This window comes from Pocillopora damicornis, chromosome 7, assembly GCF_964200805.1.
Source record: "Pocillopora damicornis chromosome 7, jaPocDami1.2, whole genome shotgun sequence".
Classification (NCBI taxonomy): Eukaryota; Metazoa; Cnidaria; class Anthozoa; order Scleractinia; family Pocilloporidae; genus Pocillopora; species Pocillopora damicornis.
In genome coordinates, this window is record NC_142676.1 from 7,332,340 (window position 1) to 7,355,563 (window position 23,224).

The window sequence follows — 23,224 nt, forward strand, 5'->3', positions numbered from 1 at the left end:
AGTTTACAGTCAGCATTAATTGTTATTAACATTTTAACACATCTTCAGTAACAGTTAAATACCAAACAATTAAAATTGTGCGTGATATCTAAATTTAGTTTATATTTCAAATTGCCTTTGTTGCAATTTATACTGTTCAATGGAACAAAAGAAATTTGAAATGACTGTTTTAAATTCTGTTTCTTTCTGAACAGAATATTATTGGAGAAATCAGGAAACAAGGAGTGCCTGTACCGTCATTGACAATTGTAAGATAGGATTAAAAATACGTAAAAGTTAGTTGCCAGGAGGTTAGCACAAAGTTTTCAAAGGGAAGTGGAAAGACAAATCATACTGAGTTCCTGTTTATTTTACCATTTTATCGACAAAAAAATTTCTTTCTGAAAAACTTAACAAAAGGGGTAACCATATCTGTTTGCCTGTACACTTAATTTTAAATTGCTCCAAGGTGCCTAAAACTCATTGTTGAATTTTTTCTCCATTTACGCAGCTGAACATGTGCAGAAGAAAGAAATGCATAAAATGGCTTGAGGGCTTAATCAAAATCGCAATTGTAGCAAAGTAACATCAGTCTAAGATGAAAGTCGTTCTGATGATCGGTTTTCTTCTTGGCTTTTCCTCAGCAAACCCGAATCCAAGTGGGCGGTCTCTGTCATGTTCTGGTGATAAAACGCTCTTGATGTCTATTCCGTCCTTCCAAATATTTAATTATTTACTAAAATTGTGACACGTTCTTTGAGGTTAAAATTTCTTGTTTGATATTCCTCCTTTTTCTTTCCTTTCAGGTTTTCCAAAGCAGTTATCGGGAAGATTGTACATGGTATGTTCCAACATCATGGAGAAAATGAATTAGTTGTAGTGACCGGAGTTTTCCATCAGTACTTGAAATATGTTATACAACAGAATCACCTGAGAGTTGTTCTGTTTCGTCAACATCTAAATCTTTATAAAGAGTCACTCACATTAAAATAAAAGTGTTCGTCTATTTGGCTATTCGTTTTAAAGCTTCTTATAATCATCATCATCAAGAATTTTGTTATTTCAGGTCAAGGTGGATGATTCAGGTTCAACTGAAGCACACGGCATGACATTCTCCATAGATATGAATCTTGAACGAATGCAGAAAAAGATGGGCGATAAAATTTTGATAATGGACTATAAAGAGGTAATACTAACTCACCCTTTTTGTTTTAATATTGAAAATATTTTCATGACACATGTTTCATTTGACTCACAGCGGCTAAACGACACAAAGGAAAATATTATAAGAGGTTCTCAATGGGGTTAACCGATAACCGTTAAACGGCCAAAAAATGTAGTCTTTAGGCTTAAAATTTAAAAAATTTAACCTTTAGTCGTGAATAAAGTTAACCGTAAAAAATATGTCTGGTGGAAACAATGGAAAGATGTTAACCATTAGCCGAAAACAGGCCAAAATTTTAACCGTTAGCCGTAAAAGCCATCACCCTATTGAGACCCTCTTCTTAGGAATGATTCGCTAACAAGCAAACTACCTGACACCTGAGATAAAACGTACACGGTTAACAAAGTCGTGATGGTTTCTTTTGGTCATCTGGAAAATAAATACCAGTAAATGGCAGCAGTTTCTGACCCAATCCCTTAAATTTAAATCAAATCTAAGCGATGTCTTTTCAATTTCGCTATCGAGTTGGAAATTTTAAAGTGATAATTTGAATAAGACCTAATGATTTGGCTGTCTAAGTATTAACCCAACAAACTTCCGCTGTAGTTTATTTAAAATCTTTTTATCTACAAAACGGACTTCTCAATAGGGTAAGATCTATGAAATAAGCCCAGACGGATGCCAAATTGATTCAAGTGAGGAGAAGAGTATTCCTGAATTTCTGGAAGACTTGCCGCTGAGTTTAGTCGCCAAAGGTTCACTCGGATCAAAAGGAGCCTTAGTGGAACTTTATTCTTTTCAAGATGGTGAAGGTAAGTGTGGCAACGCTTATTGCTTTATGCAAGCCTGACACTCCGACTACGCAACTCATAAATTTACGATTGGGTATTCAAATGTCCTATCAAATGAACTACAGAGAGGTCCTTAGGAATTCCTTGGTCTCTCTGTTGACCTTCGTATCTGTCCAGAATAAAGTCAATATCAGCGATGTTGGTGTCCTGATTGGAGATTAGCAACACAGAATTTGAAATTTGTAAATTCATTAAAAAGTGTTCAACTTGTGTTTAGTAATGTTTGGAATGTTGGTTTCTGCGGAGGGAAGAAAATTGCTTGGTGAGCTCTTAGAAAACTTTTGGGAATACTGACGAAAATCAGCTTCAAATTTAACCCACATGTGACGCCAGTGGTCCGCCTCTCAAAAAAAGTCTCGATAGCAACCGCTCCTGAAAAGCTGTCTTATGTATTCTCTGCTTGCATTAAAGATTAAGATGGCGAAATGGTTTTTAAATTCATATTATAACCAGTTGCAATTTGGTGGGGGAAAGCTATAACAATTCAAGGTGGGGATCGAATGTTCCATTGTTTTCTCTTGTGCAGATCAACTGTCGTATAATTTATCGATCTGCTCAAAAAAGGTTTTATGTGATCGGTTTTGTCATATTTATACTCGAGAAATAAATAATTGCTTCCGTTTGAATCCTTCTTTTATTTTTTCTTTATATTTTAAAATGCAGAGGGAGGAGTAGTAACATTAGAGTCTGGCGATCAGTGTATCCCAGCAAGCTATGCTGTGAAAACAAAGCATTCAGCCATCTCGGGAAGGTATAGTTTTTCTATTAACTCGTTAACATTTTTACAAGCACCGAATACTTGTCAACAACGCACGTAAAGAACAAAGTGCTGACATGATGTTCTTCCTCGACAGCTTATCCGCACACTGACCAGTCTCTGACCCTTTTAGATTTCAGTCATTAACACTGCTTATCTGTCAGTGAAAGAAATTTCTTTATTTATCGGTGAGGAGTATTGGGTCGCCCGTTTTCCGCCCAACTAAATTAATTTCTGTCCAGTAACAGGCATTTTTCTTTCCTTGCTCCACTAAAGTATACCAAACAGATGCATTTATAACGGTTTATTTGTTTGCTCATAAATTCTAAGCGGTTTAGTGACTTTACCATAAGTGTGCTAAGCAAAGTCGTTACATGCGGAGGAGGGGTAAAAAAGACTGTGCATGAGAACATCTTAACCCTTTGACCCCCTAAGAGTGACTAATATCTAATTTCTCCCTACTATGTCAGCACTGAATCACACATCAAGGTCAGGAGAATAAAGGAAATGATCACCAACTTATGAAGCTCTTTATTGTTCAAAACGTTCTCCTTATCAGTACCTTAGGAAATGTATAGAGAACAGTATGGAGAATATGCATACTGATGTTAGAGTGTAAATGGTTAATTGAAAAAGGCTTGTCAGATTTCTCAATTTTTGTCTGTTTTCTAATTTTTCCAGTTTCCTCGACTTGAAGACCACGGTTGATCCTGGAATGTTGATTATACCAGAAAAGTGCAAGCAGGAAATCAGTAGACGATCCTTTTCAGCGCTTTCATGGAATGCGCTGAGCGACGCATTCACTCTGTTGCAGTCTCATATTAATGCTCGTAAACAGGGATTTCCCTGGATTCTCGAGAACAAAAACGAAAGAAAAAGGGGATTTCCCTGGATTCTCGGGAGGAAAAATGGACGGAAAAGGGGATTTCCCTGGATTCTCGGGAGGAAAAACGGACGGAAAAGGGGATTTCCTTGGGTCAAACCAGGGAAGTTGACGAGTCCTTAAGATTTCCAATCCAGGTTTTAACGTACATTAGGAGATACATCGTGTGAGGGCTGATGTACCAAGCTTAATTCTCGATTAAAATTACTACAATGAAATAGCTTTGGCGTTCTTACTGGCTAATTAAGTTATCCAACGGGCACAACTTAAACCTTTGGCAGGAGTAATGGGATCCGGCCTTTGGAGATAAATTCTCAAGTCTGCTGTCTCAAAAAAACCAGCTAGTTAACAGTCATTGTTTCTTTCAGCAAAATAAACCGCTTTTAGATCATTTTCAAATTTGACGAACGGGAAACAAGAAAGAAATGCAAGAAAGTGGAATTTATTCGTTGATCATACTTCCCACTGCATTGTAATAAAAAGGGCGAGGAGTGGGATGTCCTTCCCCTCCCCCAGTCGTAACTTATGTCTCCTCAAACCGATTTTTAAAAACTCTCGGAATGTCTAGGTCAGACTTCTAATCGCTTAAGACAGACACATACACAAATACCTTTTTTTGCAGACGATGTTTATTAAACGATTCACTATTGACTACAAATCAAGCTCCTTTCTAAGTTTTCTTTCCTGGTTTTTTTTTTACCAGTGAAAGAAATAAAAAAGCATCTGATCTGAAACTAATCACTTCTCAGCATATCCATTAGCAATGAAAAGCTGCGCATGCTCCTTAAGTCGTCCACGGCTATTCGCACTCCCTTGGAGGAACAAACCGCTCAGGGTCCACCCCAAGTTCAAGATCAAAAAAGCTAAAAGAGAAGGAAAAAATAACAATTGTTTTAATCCTTTAACCCCCAATATCTTATTAGGAATTCTCATTACTGTCCGAAATACAGTTCTTGTGATATAAGTTTGGTATTCTCATCACTTGTCTGTTGATATTCTATTGATATTGTAAGGAGAAATTCAGTCTTGATCACTCATGGGAGTTGAGAGATAAAGGGTTAAAGAACCTGTAGAGAAGAGAACTGGGTTACTGCGCCTCCTGCTATGTGCTCGAGCAAGACAATTCTTTTTTCCACACTACCTCTCTTCATCGGAAAATATAAATGAGTAACGGCGAACTGTCAGAGAAGCCTGAAGAAAGTTTGTGGGGTAACCATGCAATGCATTATAATCCAGAAGAGGAAGCAGCACATTACTTGACGGAAGGAAGTCGCCAGTTTATCGGCTTAAATGACATACAAAATCTTCACCTCTCTCCAGCTCTGAGGATAAAAAAACCGCATAAACCAACCTGGTATGCATGACACCGGCCGTCTTAGTTACAACATTTTCATGGACTGGAAGACAACCTACTTCAGTAACCGTCACGAAGTATTTGTCTGAAAGTTAAACCACGAATAGTTATGAATGACTGTTGGGACGACATGGCTTGAATGTCTAGGAAGTTTCTGCCAAAAATTTTCAAGTTCCCAGTTGGCTTGTCAGTTCATTTGGTAGAGAACTGCACCGGTATAGCAGAAGTCAAGGGTTCAAATCCCGTACGGACCTGAATTTTTTTCAGGCTTTTCTTTCACCACTAACTAAGTAGCGTTGATAACTGCGAGCATCGCTTCCATACTCTTTTCTTCAACCGCAGTTCACATATGGGATTTTCATATACTTACAATTATTTAAAATAATCAAATGTAAAGTCAGAAAAAAATCCCAACTCAGTTACGTCCCACCCTCCCCCCCCCCCCCCATGCTGCCTTATGGTTCAAGATATCTTCTGAGTTAGACCGCTCAATGGGACCGGTCATTATACAGGGGAGAGGGAGGGGTGGGAGGAGTTTGATAATGTCACGATTAAATTTACGTAATCCCCCCATAAAGCCCTGTGGAATTCTAATGATCCCTCTTCATTGGCAATCAATTTTCTTCAGTCCCTCCTTTAAATTCTGTTGGAGACAACTCATCCCCCCTTCGTTTCCCCTTGTAAAACATGTGACCCCCTCCCCCCCGGTAGAAAAATATATCGACTTCTCCCTCCCCCAGTTTGACCATTACTTTTTTTTCCGGCTTAAATTGATGAATCTTATTTTATTTGAATCAGTCGTTCTTTCATAGGAAATGTTAAATCTAACCTCCTTGGATTTCTCCCGCGAAAATCTGCACATTCACTCCTGCACCTGGTAGGGCATTGGAGCCAATGGTTCCTTCTCCAACAAATGTGGCTTTTCCCGGTATTGCAAACTTGTGGAAGGGTTCGGTGAGTTCTGTCTTCTTACACTTGCCCGTCTTGTTGACACTCAGCTCGATTTGGTACATGACTTTCTTTAAAAAAATGAATATCCTGTGTCATTTAGCACCAATATTGATTGAAATCTTCTATGCCATCTAGAAAAGCATGATTAATTTCTTTGGTGACAGCAGTGACGCCCTAATTCGCAATGTAAAAAGACACACAACTTAGTTACGTTCCTTTTTCATTAATGTGGCGGACTTCACCTATGGAGAAAGGAAGTCAAAGCCATGCCCTCTACCAATTTTTCGATCTTCCCCGCGGGCAGGGAGCATTATTCTTTCCCTTCACGCTCCCAGCGAAAAAGGTAATTTGACAAATGTAATTTGATGGTGGAATGCATGCTATAGAGTTAAAAAATTGTTAACATGGGTAGGGAAAACCTCTATTGAGTTTAAGATTTCTTAGTTACTTACCTCTTTGTGCAATAAAATGTATTCGTAGAAATACTTTTTTCCTTTCTGAAATAAATCCACTTCTTCAACGATACTAATCCTTTCATTTTCAGCATCGTAGCTTATTCTTCCCAACACAAAAAATTCCTTTTCTCGATCAAGCTATTTAGAAAGATATAGAAATAAAGTAATAAACTGCTGACTTATAATAGCATTTCAAATAATGTTTTGTTTGAGTAATCTTATCAAGGAGAGTAACCGAAAAACAGTGATTTCCAGTTTTTTTTTATTTTACTGCAATTAGCAGAAAATCAATTTACCATCTGCTTCATCCGCCAGCACAAAGCCACGTGATGAAATGTGCAGCTTATTTCGTTATGGCAAAGTTTACATAGAACCCAGATTCTCATTAGAAAAAAGGAAAAGAAAAGGAAAACTCTTCTTTGCGAAAGGAGCAGCTGTATCCCGTTCCATTGAATTTTTGCAGGGGAAAAAAAATCGAACTCGCGTACGTGATGTAAGTTAATTTCATCGTGTCCCGTATAAATAGAAAGCACTTGTAATGTAAAGAATAGCAAGGAGATCGTTTTCCCAATCTGAAATGCCACTCACCGTCATTTGACGTCCGGTCCACTCTGGAGGGGTCTCTGAAAACAGCCAAACGAGAGATAAATTGACACCAATTACATGACATGTGAGTGGGGAGTGGGGTCATGTGATAGGTCATGTGTGAGTGAGCAGCTAGGTGGACAGTTTGCTTCTGCCCTTTGTGTGCGGCACTTTCAAAAGTAATAATAATATTAACAATAAGAAAACTTTTGTAAACCCTGAGAGTGACTAGCAGCTAGTATCTCGTTACAGTTATGCTGAAGCATTCACTAAGATCGTGGGAATAATATTAAAAAAAAAGGTCGCCAACCTAAGAAGCTTATCGGATTGTTAAACGACGTCTCTTTTTTTATTAGCAGAGGAAAATTAGAGAGTAGAGTATGGAGTATCCATCGCTCTGACGAAGGGCTAACGCTCGAAACGTCAGCTTTTTTACCCTTTACGGTGGCTAATTTACGTTTTCAACCCAGTTGTTAACACTAAATTACCTGCTATGGAGTATGTGGATAATGATGTTAGGGTGCAAAGAGTGGACGAAAATTTCACGTGATTATGTTACTATGCACAAAATAGTTCCACTAAGTAAATGAATTTGAAATTTCCGTTTTAGGCCGACTTACAAGAGATTGTGATGAAAGGTTAGCTAAATTGTTATGTAACCGCAGGAGACTGGAGAGGAGACACGGGGAAGGAACCAAAACGAGGGGTGAATAGACTCTTCTTACAACCTCGATCTGGGAACGAGGCTGACGTCCTTAATTCCTGGAACTCATCATATGACATCAAAAGAAATTCGAGTAGCCTGTTTTGAAAAATGTCACTCGACGACGATGAAATATTACACCACTGTTGCATCACTTTCATGGATTATCCAAAGCATTTTTCAGCACCGAGAGGACAATCTAGATACCCGCCCGGGCAAATCTCACGAAAACCATCTTGTCGTCTAAGAATGCCATAAATTTTTCTGATGGACTGCACCTCGTAAAAACAGTATAATACTTTTCGATCTCCACACTTCAAAAAAATTTCTGCAAAGCTTGCATGGGAACGCTTCATTGTCAGACATGTTACGTAACATGGTTAAACAGCGTTCTCCCTTCGTGCTCGAATCATTCTGTTTTCTTTCATTCTCTCTCAACCAATTACCTGAAATGTTTAATACAGCTGACACTGCGAGAAACAAAATTTGCAATGCAGCTTGCGCTCGCTACCGTTGCGTCATAGACCACTCAGCGCCAGGTATAATTTGATGGAGGCCGAGGGAAGCTAGTTTCCACGATACCACCTAGGGCATTCCCATTCCGATGGAAACCAACGATTTGGAAACTAATTGAGCCCCTCTGTAAATGTGCGTACTTCATTCGCATTTGAGTAAAAAAACGATCAGCTCAGCAGATGCACAAACAATATAAGAGGGATAAAAAAGAAATAAAATAAAATGTTTGAACTAACCGCATGGTACGGGTCTCTGCGCGTTGACAAGAGCCACAAGGAGCAACGAAGCAAGAACGGCCAGCATTTTGGTCTCGATTCTGATGAAGAGTTAACAAAGCGCACGAAATACACAGACCTTGCGTTGCCTTGTACTATTCTGCACTGTCAGTGTCATGCAAAAGTCATATGATTTTGTACCGAGCCAAGTGACGTAGAACCTAGTATCAGGTGACCAAAAAAAAAAAACCAAAAGAAAACAAAGAAATTCGCCGCTCTGGTAAACAAGAGGGAGGGGAGATCGGACTAATAAAGGAAATTTTTTTTTGCGTTTTGCAGTCGAGCGGAAGCCTGTGTAGATGTTTGGGCCATATTGGGGACTGGCGTGACTGTTGTCGTTCCCTCAAGGATTTGATCACAAAATCGAACACATAGTAAATTTTGTGGAACCAGGGTAGTGTGTATGTGGGTAGGTGGCTGATTCAGAGAAAAGAGAGGAGTCTAAGGGTGGGGAGGGAGGAAAAGTTCTGAAAGGTAATCCCTCCCTGATGAGGTGATACTGACCGCAACGCTGACCTGCTGAAAATCTATCATCACTTTCATTAATTGGATATGTGCTGTGTCACCGACCAAAGTTCACTTTTGGGAATCTTTCATCGAGGGGTTAAAAATAAAAACAAAAAGGCAAGTGATGGGCATACGTTGATACTGATAAATTACCAGGTCATGGCACAAACGCAACAGAACAAAAAATTATAACAGAGACGAACGAAAGTAAAAACATAGTTAATCGAGGGGATTAACTATGGTAAAAACAAAGCGAAGCTAAAAAAAAAAAAATTTCAGATATGGTGCATGAAGTAAATAATCATGTATATCTTTGACCTGTAGCAAGAGAGAATCATCTCATGTTCTCTGTGGACTGACGATGAGATCCGATAAGAATGAACTGATCTTCACACTTAACACAGTTAAGTGGTAAGGAAAAAAAATTGTCAATGGCAGTTCAATAATCGTGTCTCTAGCCTGCAGTGCAGGCGTCTTATTAGGGCGAGTTGACGTTAAGAGGCTCGCAAATTCAACCGACTATGTTTGATTTGGAGTTAGAGTCGACGTTGGGGGTAGGGGGCGGGGAAAGGCGAACATTCAATGCCCTACCCCCTTCCCTCCCCTTCTTTGTGACCATCACATTTCCACCACTCCCTCCCCCCTCTTCCTTTGGTACAAATGTATTTCTCTTACCCAGCCATAATTTTCACCAAGACAATACTGAGCACTCACTTTCCTGCTCTGGACGCTATCATGTCTTCTGTTACCCATCAGTTAATGATATACAAGTACAACCGGCTTTTACGCGTAAATATCCTAACATTCTTCACTAATCTCTTCTGTAGGTGTTCTCCCAATTGGAAGATGGGAAGGGAAACAGGCGATGGGGGGAGAGGGTGGAGGGGGAGAAAGCGTGACATCCTTAAGAGAATAAGATCTCACGGTATCGATCGTGGTAGCAACTTGAAAACCTTTAATTGTTCGCGATATTCAGCAGTCACAATCTTCCTTGTGGAGGTCTGGGTGTTCCACTCTCATTCTATTTCAACTGTTTTTTTTTTATCCAAATTTTAATTTTCGTCCTCAGTCATGATTTCGAGGGTTCGAAATTATGCTATCAAAGTGCAAATTTGCTTTCTCTCAGCCTTATTCCCTTCACCATCCCTCTCTCCATGGACCAACCTCCCCCAGCCCTCTAGTAACACACATCTGTTACTTATGTAAATATTTACGTAATCTCCCCTTGTCTCTCCCCGAGGATAGGATTCTTTTAAATAAATATTTTTACTTCCGGTCATGTGTACAACCTGAAAAACCGGAAACGATTAGTGCCTTTGAACGAGGCTTTAGTTTGAAAACATGGTGTTTGGTAGTAGAGGCTGTCTATCGCTGATCATCCTCGTTGTTATTTTGTGTTCGTCATGGTTTGTTGCTGTACTCCTGGATTATTATACAGGGCACGGCCAACCGCTTAGGCAACACAGAAATACTAATTCAGCTCCATTTCCGAGCGACAAGATGGATAATATTTTCTGGTTCGTTCAGGTAAAGTCACGGAGTAAACTGTTACGTTTTAATCACATCATGATGATACGTAGGAAGTGTTTCCGGACCGGCTTTTGGAAGAAGAAAAATATATGGATCGCGAAAGGATTTTCTGTGGGGCTAATTTCGGTACAATTTCGGCACAGCTCCATAATATTGTAGAACAAATCTGTTTTCCCAATGGCAATGTATTGTTGGTAAAATTTCCGCAAAGCCCCATACTATTGTAAAACAAATCTGTTTTCCCAATGGCAATGTATTGTTTTTATGCATAATGTAGGATGGGGCTGTACGGAAATTTTACCCGGCTGGTTTTATACGTGTTATTTAACTTTTTAGAAGTGCAAATTATACCAAATATTAACTAAATATATCGCCCGTATTTATAGTTATTGCCATCCTGAAATAATTTTTCCTGATGGTTTTATTGTTGCGTTGTCTCTGTACAGCAGGTGGTATTATGCTTTAATCTTAATATAGAATATGCTTGGACTAAATTTACATTCCTTATATCTCTTTCATTACAGATCTCTGACATTCATATAAGCAAATACCGTGATAATCAAAGAGTAAAGGATTTAAAGAAATTTTGTAATGAAAATATAGATGTGATAAAGCCTGTGACGGTTCTGGCCACAGGTACTGAAGTTTTGGCTAAACTGCAGAATACCTGGCCACTTTGGTCTGCCTCACTTACATGGGTCGGGAGGCTCTGAAGATTGAGGCATAACACAATAGACGCTATTCTTATTCAGTGACATGTAAATGAATGGCCAGGTATTCTGCAGTTGCTTTAAAGTTTTATACTAGGTTTTTACTCCATAACTGGATTTGATATCCTGTGCATGTTGAAGATTGTAGCAGCTATAGGCAGTTATAATACATTAAACATTTATGCTCATGTGCAATTGATCTAAATATATTATGTGACCAAATATATCCCACTCAAACTGGGGAATATCTTGACTGGTGATATACCACAAGTGATGATCCCCAATTTCCAAACCATAAATCTGAGATGATGAGTCCTGGCTTACAATGTAATAAAAAAGAGAGTTGTTTGTGATTGTTACAGAAGAAGGGACTGTTTTCCTCAAGCTCTGCTCTTGCAAAACTGTTCACTAATCTCTGAACAGATGAATCATGTCTGCAAAAAAATATCAGTGCATCATTTTGTGCCTATTGGATGCTGTTGTTTATTAACCAGTCCCCTCTCCCAAATCTAATAGACAATGAATTTTCTTTTGTTTTTGTTGCTTGAAATTACTTATGATTAAAAAATTAAATTCCAGTGCAAATATCGTGCTTATTTACGCTCATAGAAAATTGACTGACGTTGCAAAAATTAGTTCCAATAAAATATCTTCTTTTCTTGAAATTAAAAAGGAGACTTGACAGATGCAAAAGATGCCCGCAAACTTGGTTCTAAACAGTATAAAGAAGAATGGGAAGAGTATTTCAATGTGCTAAAGGAAACAAAAGTTGAGGATAGGACAAAATGGTTAGACTTGAGAGGAAATCATGGTAAGGAAGCTTTAGATGAATATATTAGGATCCATGTAATTAATCCTTCTACCCTCAAGATCTAACCAGTAATTCTCCCTACTGTCTGTTATATATTTCTTCTGTTATTAATTATGAGAAATTAGTGTTGGATCAATGAACAATCCTCTAATTTATATTTTCTTTCCTCTCATCGCCTGTCAGCTTGATATTGTATTGATATTGTGAGGAGAAATTATGTCTTCATCAGCATGGGGAGTGAAAAAACTAAATTCATAAATTGCACTTTGACAAAAAATCAGTGAACTGTTATAAATTTTCTCTATAGTTTCAGTTTTCTACTCTCAAGCCCATCCATTGTTGGAAAAAAATTGGGAAATGAGAGGACCTAAAGGCAGCAAGGGGCTGTGTTCTATTATTTGTAATTGGCCAGAGGGAGGAGGGGGGAAAAGAAGTCTTGAGGTGCTCATGGATCAAAATTGTGTGAGCGAAGCTTTTGCACGTGAGCATTGTTTTTTTCTCTTTTACAGATACATTTAGTGTTCCCTCACATACAAGCGAGGAGAACTTCTTCAAGTAAGTATGCTTTTATTAATAGTTGAAAAGAGATATTGGCAAAATTTTAAATAGATTGGGACTGGGAAATTATTTCTGGGTGAAAATGAAATGTGTTATGGAATTGCTTAATTCTGTGACTAAATCAATGGGGTTTTATTTCAACTTGGGAGTATTTGCTGTGATAATTCCGTGGTGCTTGTATAATTTGTGTTTTTTATCACAACCACTGAACTTTAGGATAGATCATTGATTAAACTGAGTGAGAGAGAAAATCATTGCTTGTAGATAAACTTTAATGCAAAGTGCACTTGTACATGGAAGTAGAAAGGCACATGTTTTAAGCTACTCCAATCTATCTTATAAAGGCATATGTTTACCATGCTTAGTTCTTAAAAGATTTACAAAGTCAAATGTCATTATTATGTAAAGGGTGCGTGGAAAAATGCCCACGACTGCAGATAGACCACTAGATTCCCCTTTTTATGTACAGTTGTCTTTTGTTCCTGTCAGAAATACCAAGAGATGTTGATAGTGTATCCAAAGTTTTTAAAGCTCATTCAATTCACTAGCTTAATAACCCTTTATGCCCTAACATTAAAATTTGTATTTTCCTCACTGTTCTCTATACATTTCCCATGGTGCTGACGAGGAGAATTTGACAATCAAGGGCTTCTTTAGTTGGTCAGGATTTCCTTCTTTTTTGTGCCGTAATGTTTGATTCAGGGGTTATGGTGTAGGGAGAGGTTAGAAACCAGTAAATCTCAGGGCCTGAAGGGTTCATTCTGTTCCCTTTGAATTTTTCAGAGATTACTCATCCAGTGGCCCAGATAGAGACAGAGGTACCATGATGCCATACCAGTTTGTCTACAGTACCAAGTTCGGTTCTTATGCATTTAATGGTATTGATATGAACCCAAATCCTGGTCCGAGGAGGCCCTTTAATTTCTTTGGTCACGTGGAGCAGGTATGTGAAAATTGACACACATTCTATAATTGATGATCATTGACAGGAGTACTACAAACCAAGTAGTGTAAGTTGAATCTAGAGCCTGATTATAAAAGTGGAAGAATGATGGTATTTTCTGTTAAATTTTAAGAAAAGGCCAGGCTCCTAACAAAAGTGTAATCTCTTGAGTTTCAGTGTGCCTGACTGAGTGACTGAAAAAAATCATCTCTCATAATTAACTGATGCCACAGTTATTCACAGTTGGTTCACATTTCTGTAAGAGTAGTGTTCATCAAGATATGAAGTGGGGGGAAGTTTGGAGGGTAGAAAAGATAGGAAATATGTCACCTAAAGGCCTATGAGGAGGCCCTCCTTACTATTGGTTCTTCACCCAAGGGACATTATGAGGCTTTGAGCATTTGAGCAGGCAATAAGTCTGCAAGGGGTGTAGTGCTAGACCCCCTGGTAAATCTCTTCCTGACATGTCTCGTATCTTGCTTCAGGTGGAAAAATGCACAACCTGCAGCCCTAATGAAATAAGGGCTTGCTTGAAGGATAATCATATATCATAAGATTTCATTCTTTCAGGACCGTATTAATGCAATGGAGAGGTTAGCTGATGCTAGCAAATCATTTAATATGACAGTTTGGTTTGGACACCATCCTTTTTCAGTCACAACAACCCCCTATGTTCGGAGGATTTTAAAGTGAGTGGCTTATTATTCAATTTAATATATGTGTTTACCTTTCTTCTGGGTTTGTATGAGGATCTATCTTCTACAGCCAATGACCCAAAAGCAATACAAATTCTGTAATATTTAAAGCTCCTGCATGCAAGTAATTCTCACTGAACATGTTGCCTTTCCTCTTCTTTCCTTAGGAAACTCCCACTTTGTTATTCCTCTCTAACAAGGGCCCTAAGGAACTCTTATGTGGGAATATTTCCTTATATTGACACACTTTATTGTAAGGAGTATACCATTCCCACTTGTAGCATGTGTAAATCCATTTCAGGACTGGAGGAGTTTACTTGTGTGGCCATCTTCACACTCTGCTGGAAACATTTCCCAAGATGCATGCTGTTCACACAGATGGTCACATAGAGCTGGAACTTGGAGACTGGCTTGACACCAGAAAGTAAGCCTAGCGTAGAAGAAAAAAAATGAGAAAAAAATAGGGTGGGCTCTGTTGATGGTGATGATTATTTGCCTAGGGTTTGAAAAACCAGATAACAAAGCTGGCAGGGTAATATCTGTTACTGGTAACTTGTTACTTCAGCCTGTAAAGCTGTCAGCTTACTGCTTAACCCTTTAACTCCCAGATCAAAATTTGTAATTCTCCTTACTGTCAACTATATAATTCTCATAATGTTAGTTCAGAGAATTTAGTATTGGATTGATTAATTATTCCCAAATTGATATTTTTCTTCACTCTCATCACCAATGTGGTTGATGTTGCATTGATATTGTAAGGAGAGATTCTGTCTTGGTTGTTCATGGGAGTTAAAGGGTTAATGTCTTTTGACTTTTTCCTTTGACCTGGAAAAACCTATGAACAAAAATGCTAGATTAATCACTACCTCAACCCATTGACCCCTAAAAGTGATTAACATCTAATTTCTCCTAACATTATCACCCCTGAATCACACATTAAGGTGATGAGAATAACGGAAATGATCATCAACTAAAGCAGCTTGGTTGTTAAACAAATTCTCCTTGTCAGCACCTTAGGAATGTATGGAGAACAGTATGGAGAATATGCATACTGATCTTAGGGTGGACAGTCATTCTCCACTCTTCAATTTCAGTTACAGAGTTATGGCAATAGATCATGACATGTTCTCCTTTGTTGATGTTCGTCTGAACAAATGGCCTGTTGTGCTCATAACCAACCCAAAAGATGCACATTACATTATGCCACCCTATGAACCTCTTGGAAGAATAAGAAAGTCTTCTCACATAAGGTATTTTACACATTGCCGCAATATATTCAATTCTAAATTAAACAAGTTTCATTTGACCTGCGGATGAAAATCAAGCAAAGAAATGATTCTCGCAGGTATGGTACAATGTAGTCAATTACAGAATGAAACTGTCTGAAACAAATTCAGGCTTCGACGGTATTTGAACCCGTGCCTCTTGACTATTCCGATCTTCCAATTCTCCCACAAAATAAGCAGCATATCAGGAATTGTTTCCGAATAGTTTCCAGTGGAATATTTGGAGCGGAGACTAACACAGATGTGGAAAAATCTATTGGAAAAATCATCAACCGGAAACTGTTTAAGAATCGTAAAATCGGAAGATTCACACAATCAGAAACAGAAAGTTGGAACAATTAGTCTACTGCAGTTGAGCTTTTACAACCTCATTACCGTCGACGTAACGTACTGTGGCAATGACCTTGTTTGTAGTTCAACATGGTTCCAGTTGAAATTACACTTCAGAAATTTCAATAACCCACCGTAAGATCTACAATGTTCTAATTTGAAATTGTTCTGACTTATGTTTAACAGATTTTTGGCTTTCTCTCCTGCACCCGTTGTATCTGCCATTATTGAAATCGATGGAAAACTCCTCGACTCACAAGTTACTCACGTTAAAGGAGCACTGTACGCTTGTCGCTGGGATCCCGAGGACTTTTCATCTGGCATTCATTCTATCACTGTGAGAGTTCAAGTAAGGAGACAAACTCGCAAAATCTCAACCTACTGAGAAGAAAATCTAGCTCTTGTTGTTCGAAGGGTGATAACGCTCTCCACTGGATAAATCTCTATCTGGTGGATTGCGCTGTTCGTTTTCTTAACAATTAACCCTTGGGTAGCGATGTATCCGTTAGATAGCGTTATCCGCCTTTTGATCAACTGGACTCCGGTCTTTTCCTGCATAAAATTTCGATGACATCTTTGCTTTCTCTCTGATTCCGCACTATGCAAATTTTTTCCTTATTGTCTGCAACGGGGAAAACCCAAACTTTCATTTTCGATTTCAGTCTTGGTCTATTAATAATTCAGAATGTTAATCCAGCCTATCTTCCGGGCATAATTATGCTATGGAAATATATTTCTTGTTCTTTATGTGCCATCCAAATGCAAGGAGCGCATGCGTTTATTATTGATGTTCTTAAATGCTCCCATATGAAACACATTGTCAACTGAGATCATAATATATAGATGAATCCATACAAATATATAGTTGAGGTCCGAACTTGGCGAGGGTTATCTCAAATCGATATCAACACCCCTCTCCGCTCATCGACCTCATCTTTTGCTCACAATACTAAAATTTAGAAGTTTGGTAGAAATCACGGTCTTTGAAGATCTAAAATGTAGAAATGAATTGCACGCGGGCTGTGAAGTGAGTCAGTGGTATAATGGGAAAATGTCGGTCGGGGGTGACGAAGTCTACGCTATGAATTCGTTGACAAAATTTCAGGCTTACAGAAATAGGCCAAGTCTGAATGCTGAATTACCTTTAATTATCCACAGCAACTATACGTTGTCATGTCAATTGAATCCGATTTGAGGTCCAGAATAATGTTATTTGTACGTAATGTTGTTGAGAGAAATACATAGCCAAGTGTGTTCTAGCTGATGGTGTTGTCGGTTTTAACTCAGTAAGTGTACAGAGCGAAAACATCTAAGAACCGAATCAAGTGTTCTCCTTGTCTAGGACATAAAAAATCACCTTACCGGTTCATCTTTGTCCTTTCTTACCCTTCAACGAACCCGACTGATTCCGCATTATGCAGATTTTTTACCTGGTACCTGGGGAAACCCCAACTTTCATTTTCGATGTATTTTTGTATTTTGATAGTTCAGAACGATAATCTATTCTATCTTCACGGCATATTTAGAGTTATGAAAACTGAAACCCTCTGAAAGAAGGATTTGTTTGTAGAAAAAAAAAAGGATCGGAAAGCTTCCAGATGGATTTGTTTTAGAGGGAAAATAGTAACTATTGACTGTGACTTGGCAATTACGGAAGTAAAATATGGAGTAGATCAAAACAACAGACGATATTCTGAGCAACACATAAATACAGCGACCAAGTTAAGTAAATTTTAGTTCAACTGAATTGAAGATAAGATACGAAAGTGACTTCGCCTTGATCTCTTTACTAGAAAGAAGTTTTGTCTTTCCCTGTCTGTGCCATCGAAATGAATGGAGCGCATGCGTTAACAGGAATAGTTCTCAATGATCGTTCTTAGATGCTCCCATATGAAACACACTGTTGATTCTGATCGTTATATATAGATGAATTAATACCTAAACTAATTTGAGGTCCGGACTTGGCGAGGGTTATCTTAAATTGATATCCACACCCCTCTCCGCCTATCGACCTCATCTTTTCCCCTTCGATACTTAAAAGAAAGAAGTTTAGCAGAATATGCTGTCTTTGAAGAACCAGTTGCGAGCGAGCTGTAAATAACATTACAGAGGTTTTCAATTGTCATTTACAGTGCTTTATATGAGTTAGTCGGTATCATGGGAAAATGTCGGTCTGGGGTAGCAAGGACAAAGCTATGAGTTAATTGTCTTAACATGTACCACGCAGAAACCAAAGAATTAGTTTATTTCTTCAATATGTCAAAAAATGGTCAGAAATTAAATTCACGATGCGCAATTATGTCTTTTCGGCCGCTCGGAAGTGAACAGTACTTGCCAATCACTTCCAAGCAAGCCAATCAGCGCGCTCCAAAAGCACTTATCACCTGGGTGGTACGGACTGATTAATCTTTATAACTTACAGGACTCCGATGGCCGATCAAGTGAGAGGAAGCAACTGTTTTCAGTGGATGGATCCCGTCCAACGCTGGATCTCATTCCGGCGTTTCTTCTGTTGACTGACTTTGTTACTTTGGTAAGTACTGGAAGCTCAGGCGAACTCACCTTGATGTGAAAGGAGCGATATGAGTGCTCATTGTATCATGCATCATAAATCAGTCAATCAATTAATGAATTGTTCGAGTAGCGATTCAAAAAATAAACGCCATGACCAATAAAAGAAAGCTCAGAAAACACACTTTGGAACGGTCAACTTCTATTCGCTGTGAATGTATTCGCAATTACAATTGAGAGTGTGACAAAGCGAGTGCGACGCCGAACGAGACTATGCAATTGAGACTGGAAACGGGCCTGATTTCAATTTGTATTCGGTGGCTGATGTGTTAATAATCTTCTGCTTGCTAGCATTTGCATGTTTGCGGGCACCACGGCCCTCTTACAGGAAATTTGGACGAGTCATAATTTCTAGGGGAAGGATATTAACTGGAGAAGACAAAAGCTGCAGTTCTTCGCTTCTGCATGGCAATAATTTATCCATGAATGTTATACCTAACTGAGTATTTCGGTCATTTTGTGTTTCGTTGAGACTAAACTGAGCTTTTTAACTCTTCTCGACAGGGCCGTGTTCTATACTGTGTTTCTTTTGTAACCATCGTTTTAGGACTGGGGTGGGTGAGGCGCTGTGATTCTTCCGCATGCAAAGGTATTGACGCTTTCACTCTAAGACTGTCCTCTTACTGCAGCACAGGGCACTCTAAGTAACCCAATACCTTAACTATTTGCTATACTACTAGTCATGTCTAGGGCTCACGCTATATGAAGGGCTTTATCTGTTGTATCCTGGCCCAGAAGAACTTGAAGACAAGTGGTAAAAGTACCAGTCAAAATAGTACCAATCAAAATAGTGGAGTATTAAATGTTTCTACAGCCATAGTAACAGTCTTGCAGTTTGATTGGTTTATTTACAATTTTCAGTGACGGTAGAGAGCGAAATCTCACCACAAGGAGATCGGCAAAAAGTGTGTATTTCCCTGCTTTCAATCGTTTCTCAAAACCTTCCCTTAAAGACCCCCCTTTGAAGTATCCGTGGGACTACCCTCCCTGCAAACGGACACATTCCAAAAATCTTGGATGTTTACTAATTAAATCGATTCATTTATTAATTTATCATTCATCTTTCATTTCCTCGGAGGTTTTCTCTGTGGTGCTTTAGGAAGATGGTGGAATCGCCTATGGCTTCTTGCTCATACCGATGACCTTTTCTACCCTCTGTTTTTGTTTGGCGTTTACACTGGTGTAGGTGGGTACTTCTCTTCCATACCAGTTTGTTTTTGTTATTGTCGTCGTCGTCGTTGTTGTTGTTTTGTTTCTAACAGCTTGTTATCTCTTCCTTTAGTTGTATTATTGTCTAACATTCCGTTTGCGGCTATTCTTTTTTTTTTTCTTTGCGTTTCTTTTTCTCCAATTCGCTTGATATCTCGTCATTCGTTGAAAATTAGCGGAACAAACTTTACAAAACAATTAGAGTTCTTACTATTAGTCAGAAACGATCAAAAAGGTTGGTAAATGAAGAGATGAAAAGTTCTGTTCCTAGAGTTTTCTGGAACGTTTTTGAGGAAAAAGATCAATCAGAACGATCAGTAAAGTTAAGGAACTGACTTATTTGACCCCTCAGTTCTTTGTAAAAGAAGAGCTATATTCAAGTTAAGGATTGGACAATTTTTATTATTTCATTTTGACATTTGGTGTCTCAGGCTGCTTTTGAAGACACTATTCTGTTGTATAAAAATATGCAACTCAATCGATAGAACTTAAAAAGAAGAAAAGAAAGTTTCATATTGTGTATCACGTTAGGTCCGTGGGTCATTGGTGAAATGATGCAAGGCCATCTTGGTGCTCTGTTTGTTCATGGTATGTATTTAAAACAGCACTGGATCCCAGGCTCCTTAACCTACTACTATGGAATTATGCAGGTGAGAAAGGCTTGGTGCAAGGACGATATTTTGTTTAGAGGGTTTGGTTATCACAGTGATTATAGTAAATGCGATGTTAGTAATGTACATTTCTGAACAAATTTGGTTCTTGAATGCTTTTATTTGGATCAAGATTTAAGCAGAGAGAGAAGTGGCACTAGTGACGACAGTAGACTTCTTAACCCAGAGTAATGGTAATTTTAATGTTCTTGATATAAAACAATTTTTTTTCTCGTTCAGTCCCGTGATTGCACTGTAGGAGACAAAGTGATGCACCTTGGTACATGGGCTTCTTTAAAACAACTCTCGTCTGCTTTGGCATACGTTAAACCCGCAGTAAAAAGGGAATTAACCACCGTGACGATAACTTCTCTAGGTTTTGAATTTATGTCAAGCGAGTATTCTCAGCCGTCACCTCACCTTACCTTTAATGCTCTGAGCTCCCTAGCGTGCAGGGGGGGAGGATGCGAAGAGGAACGCAACTGAATAAAGTGAAGTTATTGGTTTTTTTGCAGCTATTCTTTTTAAACTTGCCGCTGACCCTATACCTTGCTTATTTTGTGGAGCTGAACAATACTACAACAAGCAGCAAAGCCGCATCCCAGAATCATCTTCCCCAATTCTCTCACGGTTACGTGTTGCGCTCCCTGAAGAAAGGCCTGGGACATTTTGTGTTTCTGTTGATGTTCATATGGCAAGCTTCATCAAGTTGTAATCTGATTTATACCTACGGTGTAATGTCGTTTATGTTGAGTCCAGCTAAGAGTTGGTCTCTTGTACTAGTTTTATATTTGTTTTGGCGAGTTCACAGACCTAGAATGAGATAACGTATTTATAGACCATACGATCAGTCTGTATGTAGCTTAAATAACTTTAGCTTAATTCTGAATCTAGGAGGCAATGAGGTAATTAAATCAAACAAATTAAGGAATTTTGAAAGTATGCTATTGTTTCGAGCCTTTTTACCAGGCGCAGTTTAAATGTTGAAGTAAATGAAAAAAAAAATGTGCAATTGTTCACTTGTCTCCATCAAACCAATCAGTTATTTATTTACTCGTTATTTCAAAAATTTCAGTATCCAAATTGATATTAATCGGAAGGAAGGAAGAGGGAGGTGTTTGATTCAGGTCAGTTCACAGTCAGACAAAGATTGATATTGGCAAAGACTTTGACTTCAACTCCGCTTACCCGGTGATTGGTAAACTAAATTCAAAACTTTTATTCAAGTCAGTTTATCGGCTTGTGGTCAAAACATTTACTACCGATCACCAAAAAGGGGAAGAAGGATAAAAAGAGAGATAATATTTATGAAGAATTTAAAACTTAATTATGATTATACAACTGTAAATTTTATGTTGTTTCATCCTTTAGATAAACCCGATTTCGATTTATCTTCGACTCGAAAGATTGGGCGTTCAAATGTCCTATTGTCTAGTTTGACATCTATTTTTCGTCACTTAATTTAGTACTTTTGAAATGATGATAAATAAAGTTGATTAACTTTTTGAAAGGTTTGTTTTACTTTACTGTAGTATGCAAGTGATTAAAAAAAGTTAAAAAAATGAATAATGAAAAAATACGTACGAACGAAAATAGCCTGATTGACCGGCTTACAGAATAAAGACGAGAAAGGGGTCTTTGCGTCCGTAGAGGGCGATCGTTACTGTGGGGATCGGGGTGAGGACACCGTTTTTACTCCTCTACAATAAAGCTTTGTTTGCTAACTACGCAAGCTCGTTGTTAAAGACCCAGCTCAGTTTACTGAAGCCAATCGTTTCGCTTGAAGCACAAGAAAAGAGGGAGTAACACGATTAGCTCGGTGCGCATGTGTGCGTAACGGTCGGACATACTTTTTGAAGCTCTGCGTAAAGCGTTCAAGAAAGTCAATTTAGGCACTTATAATGTCACATCAACAAGTCAAATCGCTTAGGAAAAATAATGAGGATCTAAAGAGAATGCTCGATTCTGCTCGACGTGATATAAAATCACTAGAGGAGCGAGTTGGTGCTCAAGAGTTGGTTGTCAGAGAAGAAGCTAATGGCGGACGGGAAGCCAAACTGGAGACGGAAAGGAGCTTAGAATGGCTGCATAACTCTGAGTCAAGCTTCCAGAGCGAACTGCATGATATTCGGAAACGACTTGACGACATCGAGGAAAACCTCGGGAAGCTGGAGATTTCCGTGAACGAGATACAAGATTATAGCTACGTCTTCAACATCAAAATTCTCGGAGTCCCTGAGCTAAAAGCTAATGAAGACGCCTCCGAAACCAGTAATCTTTGCGTTAATCTGTTCAATCACATGGGCGCTAACATTACTATTAACGACATCGATATCGCTCACAGAGTCCCTTTTCGTGACTCTTCTCGCTCCGACCCCAAACCAATCATTTGCAAATTCGTAAGGAGACTCGCGAGAAATAATGTCATGGCGGCGAGAAGGCATGCCTCGAGTGTGGTGGCTCGAGACGTTGGTTTAGAAGAGAGTCAGGACATGTCCAAAATATTAATCCTTGACCATCTTACACCGAGAATGCAGGAGTTTTACGGGAACGCCAAGTCATTCAAGATCAGGTTTGGTTTTCAGTTCTGCTGGGTCAAAAACGGAACCATTTTCCTTCGCAGATCAGAAGATTCACGTTCTTTAAAAGTCCGTTGCCCTGACGATCTCTCTCGGATCATCCAAGATGAACAGGAAGCGCTCAGCTAAGTATTTGTATGACTGTAACTAGTAGATTTTAGTGCTATAATATTTAGCAATGCCGATTTCAACCGAAGTTAAGCAAAATAAAGCTTTCTTCCTTGAATTACCGTACCGTGGGCAGAGCTCCATAATCCAGTGCCATGGCAAATATAATAATCGCGCGCCAAAAGCACTTATCACCTGGGTGGTACGGACTGGTTAATCTTTATAACTTACAGGACTCCGATGGCCGATCAAATGAGAGGACA

General features: G+C 38.7%; 4 protein-coding genes and 1 long non-coding RNA gene across 5 annotated transcripts; 3 read left to right on the forward strand and 2 right to left on the reverse strand.

The window, feature by feature from the left end:
• Positions 1-471: 471 nt before the first annotated feature.
• Positions 472-3,853, forward strand: LOC113684434 (uncharacterized). Its single transcript, XM_027201812.2, has 6 exons — positions 472-662; positions 786-820; positions 1,046-1,165; positions 1,794-1,956; positions 2,659-2,746; positions 3,434-3,853. Exons 1-6 carry the CDS (start codon positions 578-580, stop codon positions 3,756-3,758), a joined length of 816 nt encoding a protein of 271 aa, XP_027057613.2. The 5' UTR covers positions 472-577; the 3' UTR covers positions 3,759-3,853.
• Positions 3,854-4,061: 208 nt separating this feature from the next.
• On the reverse strand, positions 4,062-8,581 carry LOC113684456 (mammalian ependymin-related protein 1-like). The gene is made up of 6 exons (XM_089212865.1): positions 8,436-8,581; positions 6,984-7,018; positions 6,393-6,533; positions 5,819-6,008; positions 4,987-5,074; positions 4,062-4,498 (listed from the first exon to the last, which is right to left on the reverse strand). Exons 1-6 carry the CDS (start codon positions 8,500-8,502, stop codon positions 4,435-4,437), a joined length of 585 nt encoding a protein of 194 aa, XP_089068991.1. The 5' UTR covers positions 8,503-8,581; the 3' UTR covers positions 4,062-4,434.
• Positions 8,582-10,290: 1,709 nt separating this feature from the next.
• On the forward strand, positions 10,291-21,784 carry LOC113684450 (transmembrane protein 62). Its single transcript, XM_027201832.2, has 14 exons — positions 10,291-10,508; positions 11,036-11,147; positions 11,895-12,032; positions 12,542-12,587; positions 13,374-13,533; positions 14,104-14,222; positions 14,530-14,652; positions 15,323-15,478; positions 16,031-16,193; positions 18,267-18,377; positions 18,920-19,004; positions 19,494-19,601; positions 20,156-20,274; positions 20,790-21,784. The coding sequence occupies exons 1-14, from the start codon at positions 10,323-10,325 to the stop codon at positions 21,099-21,101; spliced, it is 1,938 nt and encodes a 645-aa protein (XP_027057633.2). The 5' UTR covers positions 10,291-10,322; the 3' UTR covers positions 21,102-21,784.
• Positions 12,842-16,450, reverse strand: LOC149042324 (uncharacterized). Its single transcript, XR_016188588.1, has 2 exons — positions 16,113-16,450; positions 12,842-14,658 (listed from the first exon to the last, which is right to left on the reverse strand). It is a non-coding gene; the product is annotated as an uncharacterized LOC149042324 (long non-coding RNA).
• A 391-nt stretch (positions 21,785-22,175) lies between the features above and the next one.
• Positions 22,176-22,982, forward strand: LOC149042325 (uncharacterized). Its single transcript, XM_089212296.1, has one exon. The coding sequence runs from the start codon at positions 22,176-22,178 to the stop codon at positions 22,980-22,982; it is 807 nt and encodes a 268-aa protein (XP_089068422.1).
• Positions 22,983-23,224: the final 242 nt, after the last annotated feature.

Coding starts and splice junctions, on each gene's coding strand:
- LOC113684450 (XM_027201832.2), top strand. CDS start 10,323: ATGGTGTTTGGTAGTAGAGGCTGTCTATCGCTGATCATCCTCGTTGTT. Junction 14,653..15,322: donor GACTGGCTTGACACCAGAAA/GTAAGCCTAGCG, acceptor CTTCAATTTCAG/TTACAGAGTTATGGCAATAG. Junction 19,005..19,493: donor TGATTCTTCCGCATGCAAAG/GTATTGACGCTT, acceptor ATTTCCTCGGAG/GTTTTCTCTGTGGTGCTTTA.
- LOC113684456 (XM_089212865.1), bottom strand. CDS start 8,502: ATGCTGGCCGTTCTTGCTTCGTTGCTCCTTGTGGCTCTTGTCAACGCG. Junction 6,009..6,392: donor ACATTTTATTGCACAAAGAG/GTAAGTAACTAA, acceptor ATTTTTTTAAAG/AAAGTCATGTACCAAATCGA. Junction 5,075..5,818: donor CGCGGGAGAAATCCAAGGAG/GTTAGATTTAAC, acceptor TTTAACTTTCAG/ACAAATACTTCGTGACGGTT.
- LOC149042325 (XM_089212296.1), top strand. CDS start 22,176: ATGTCACATCAACAAGTCAAATCGCTTAGGAAAAATAATGAGGATCTA.
- LOC113684434 (XM_027201812.2), top strand. CDS start 578: ATGAAAGTCGTTCTGATGATCGGTTTTCTTCTTGGCTTTTCCTCAGCA. Junction 663..785: donor GCGGTCTCTGTCATGTTCTG/GTGATAAAACGC, acceptor CTTTCCTTTCAG/GTTTTCCAAAGCAGTTATCG. Junction 821..1,045: donor TATCGGGAAGATTGTACATG/GTATGTTCCAAC, acceptor TTGTTATTTCAG/GTCAAGGTGGATGATTCAGG.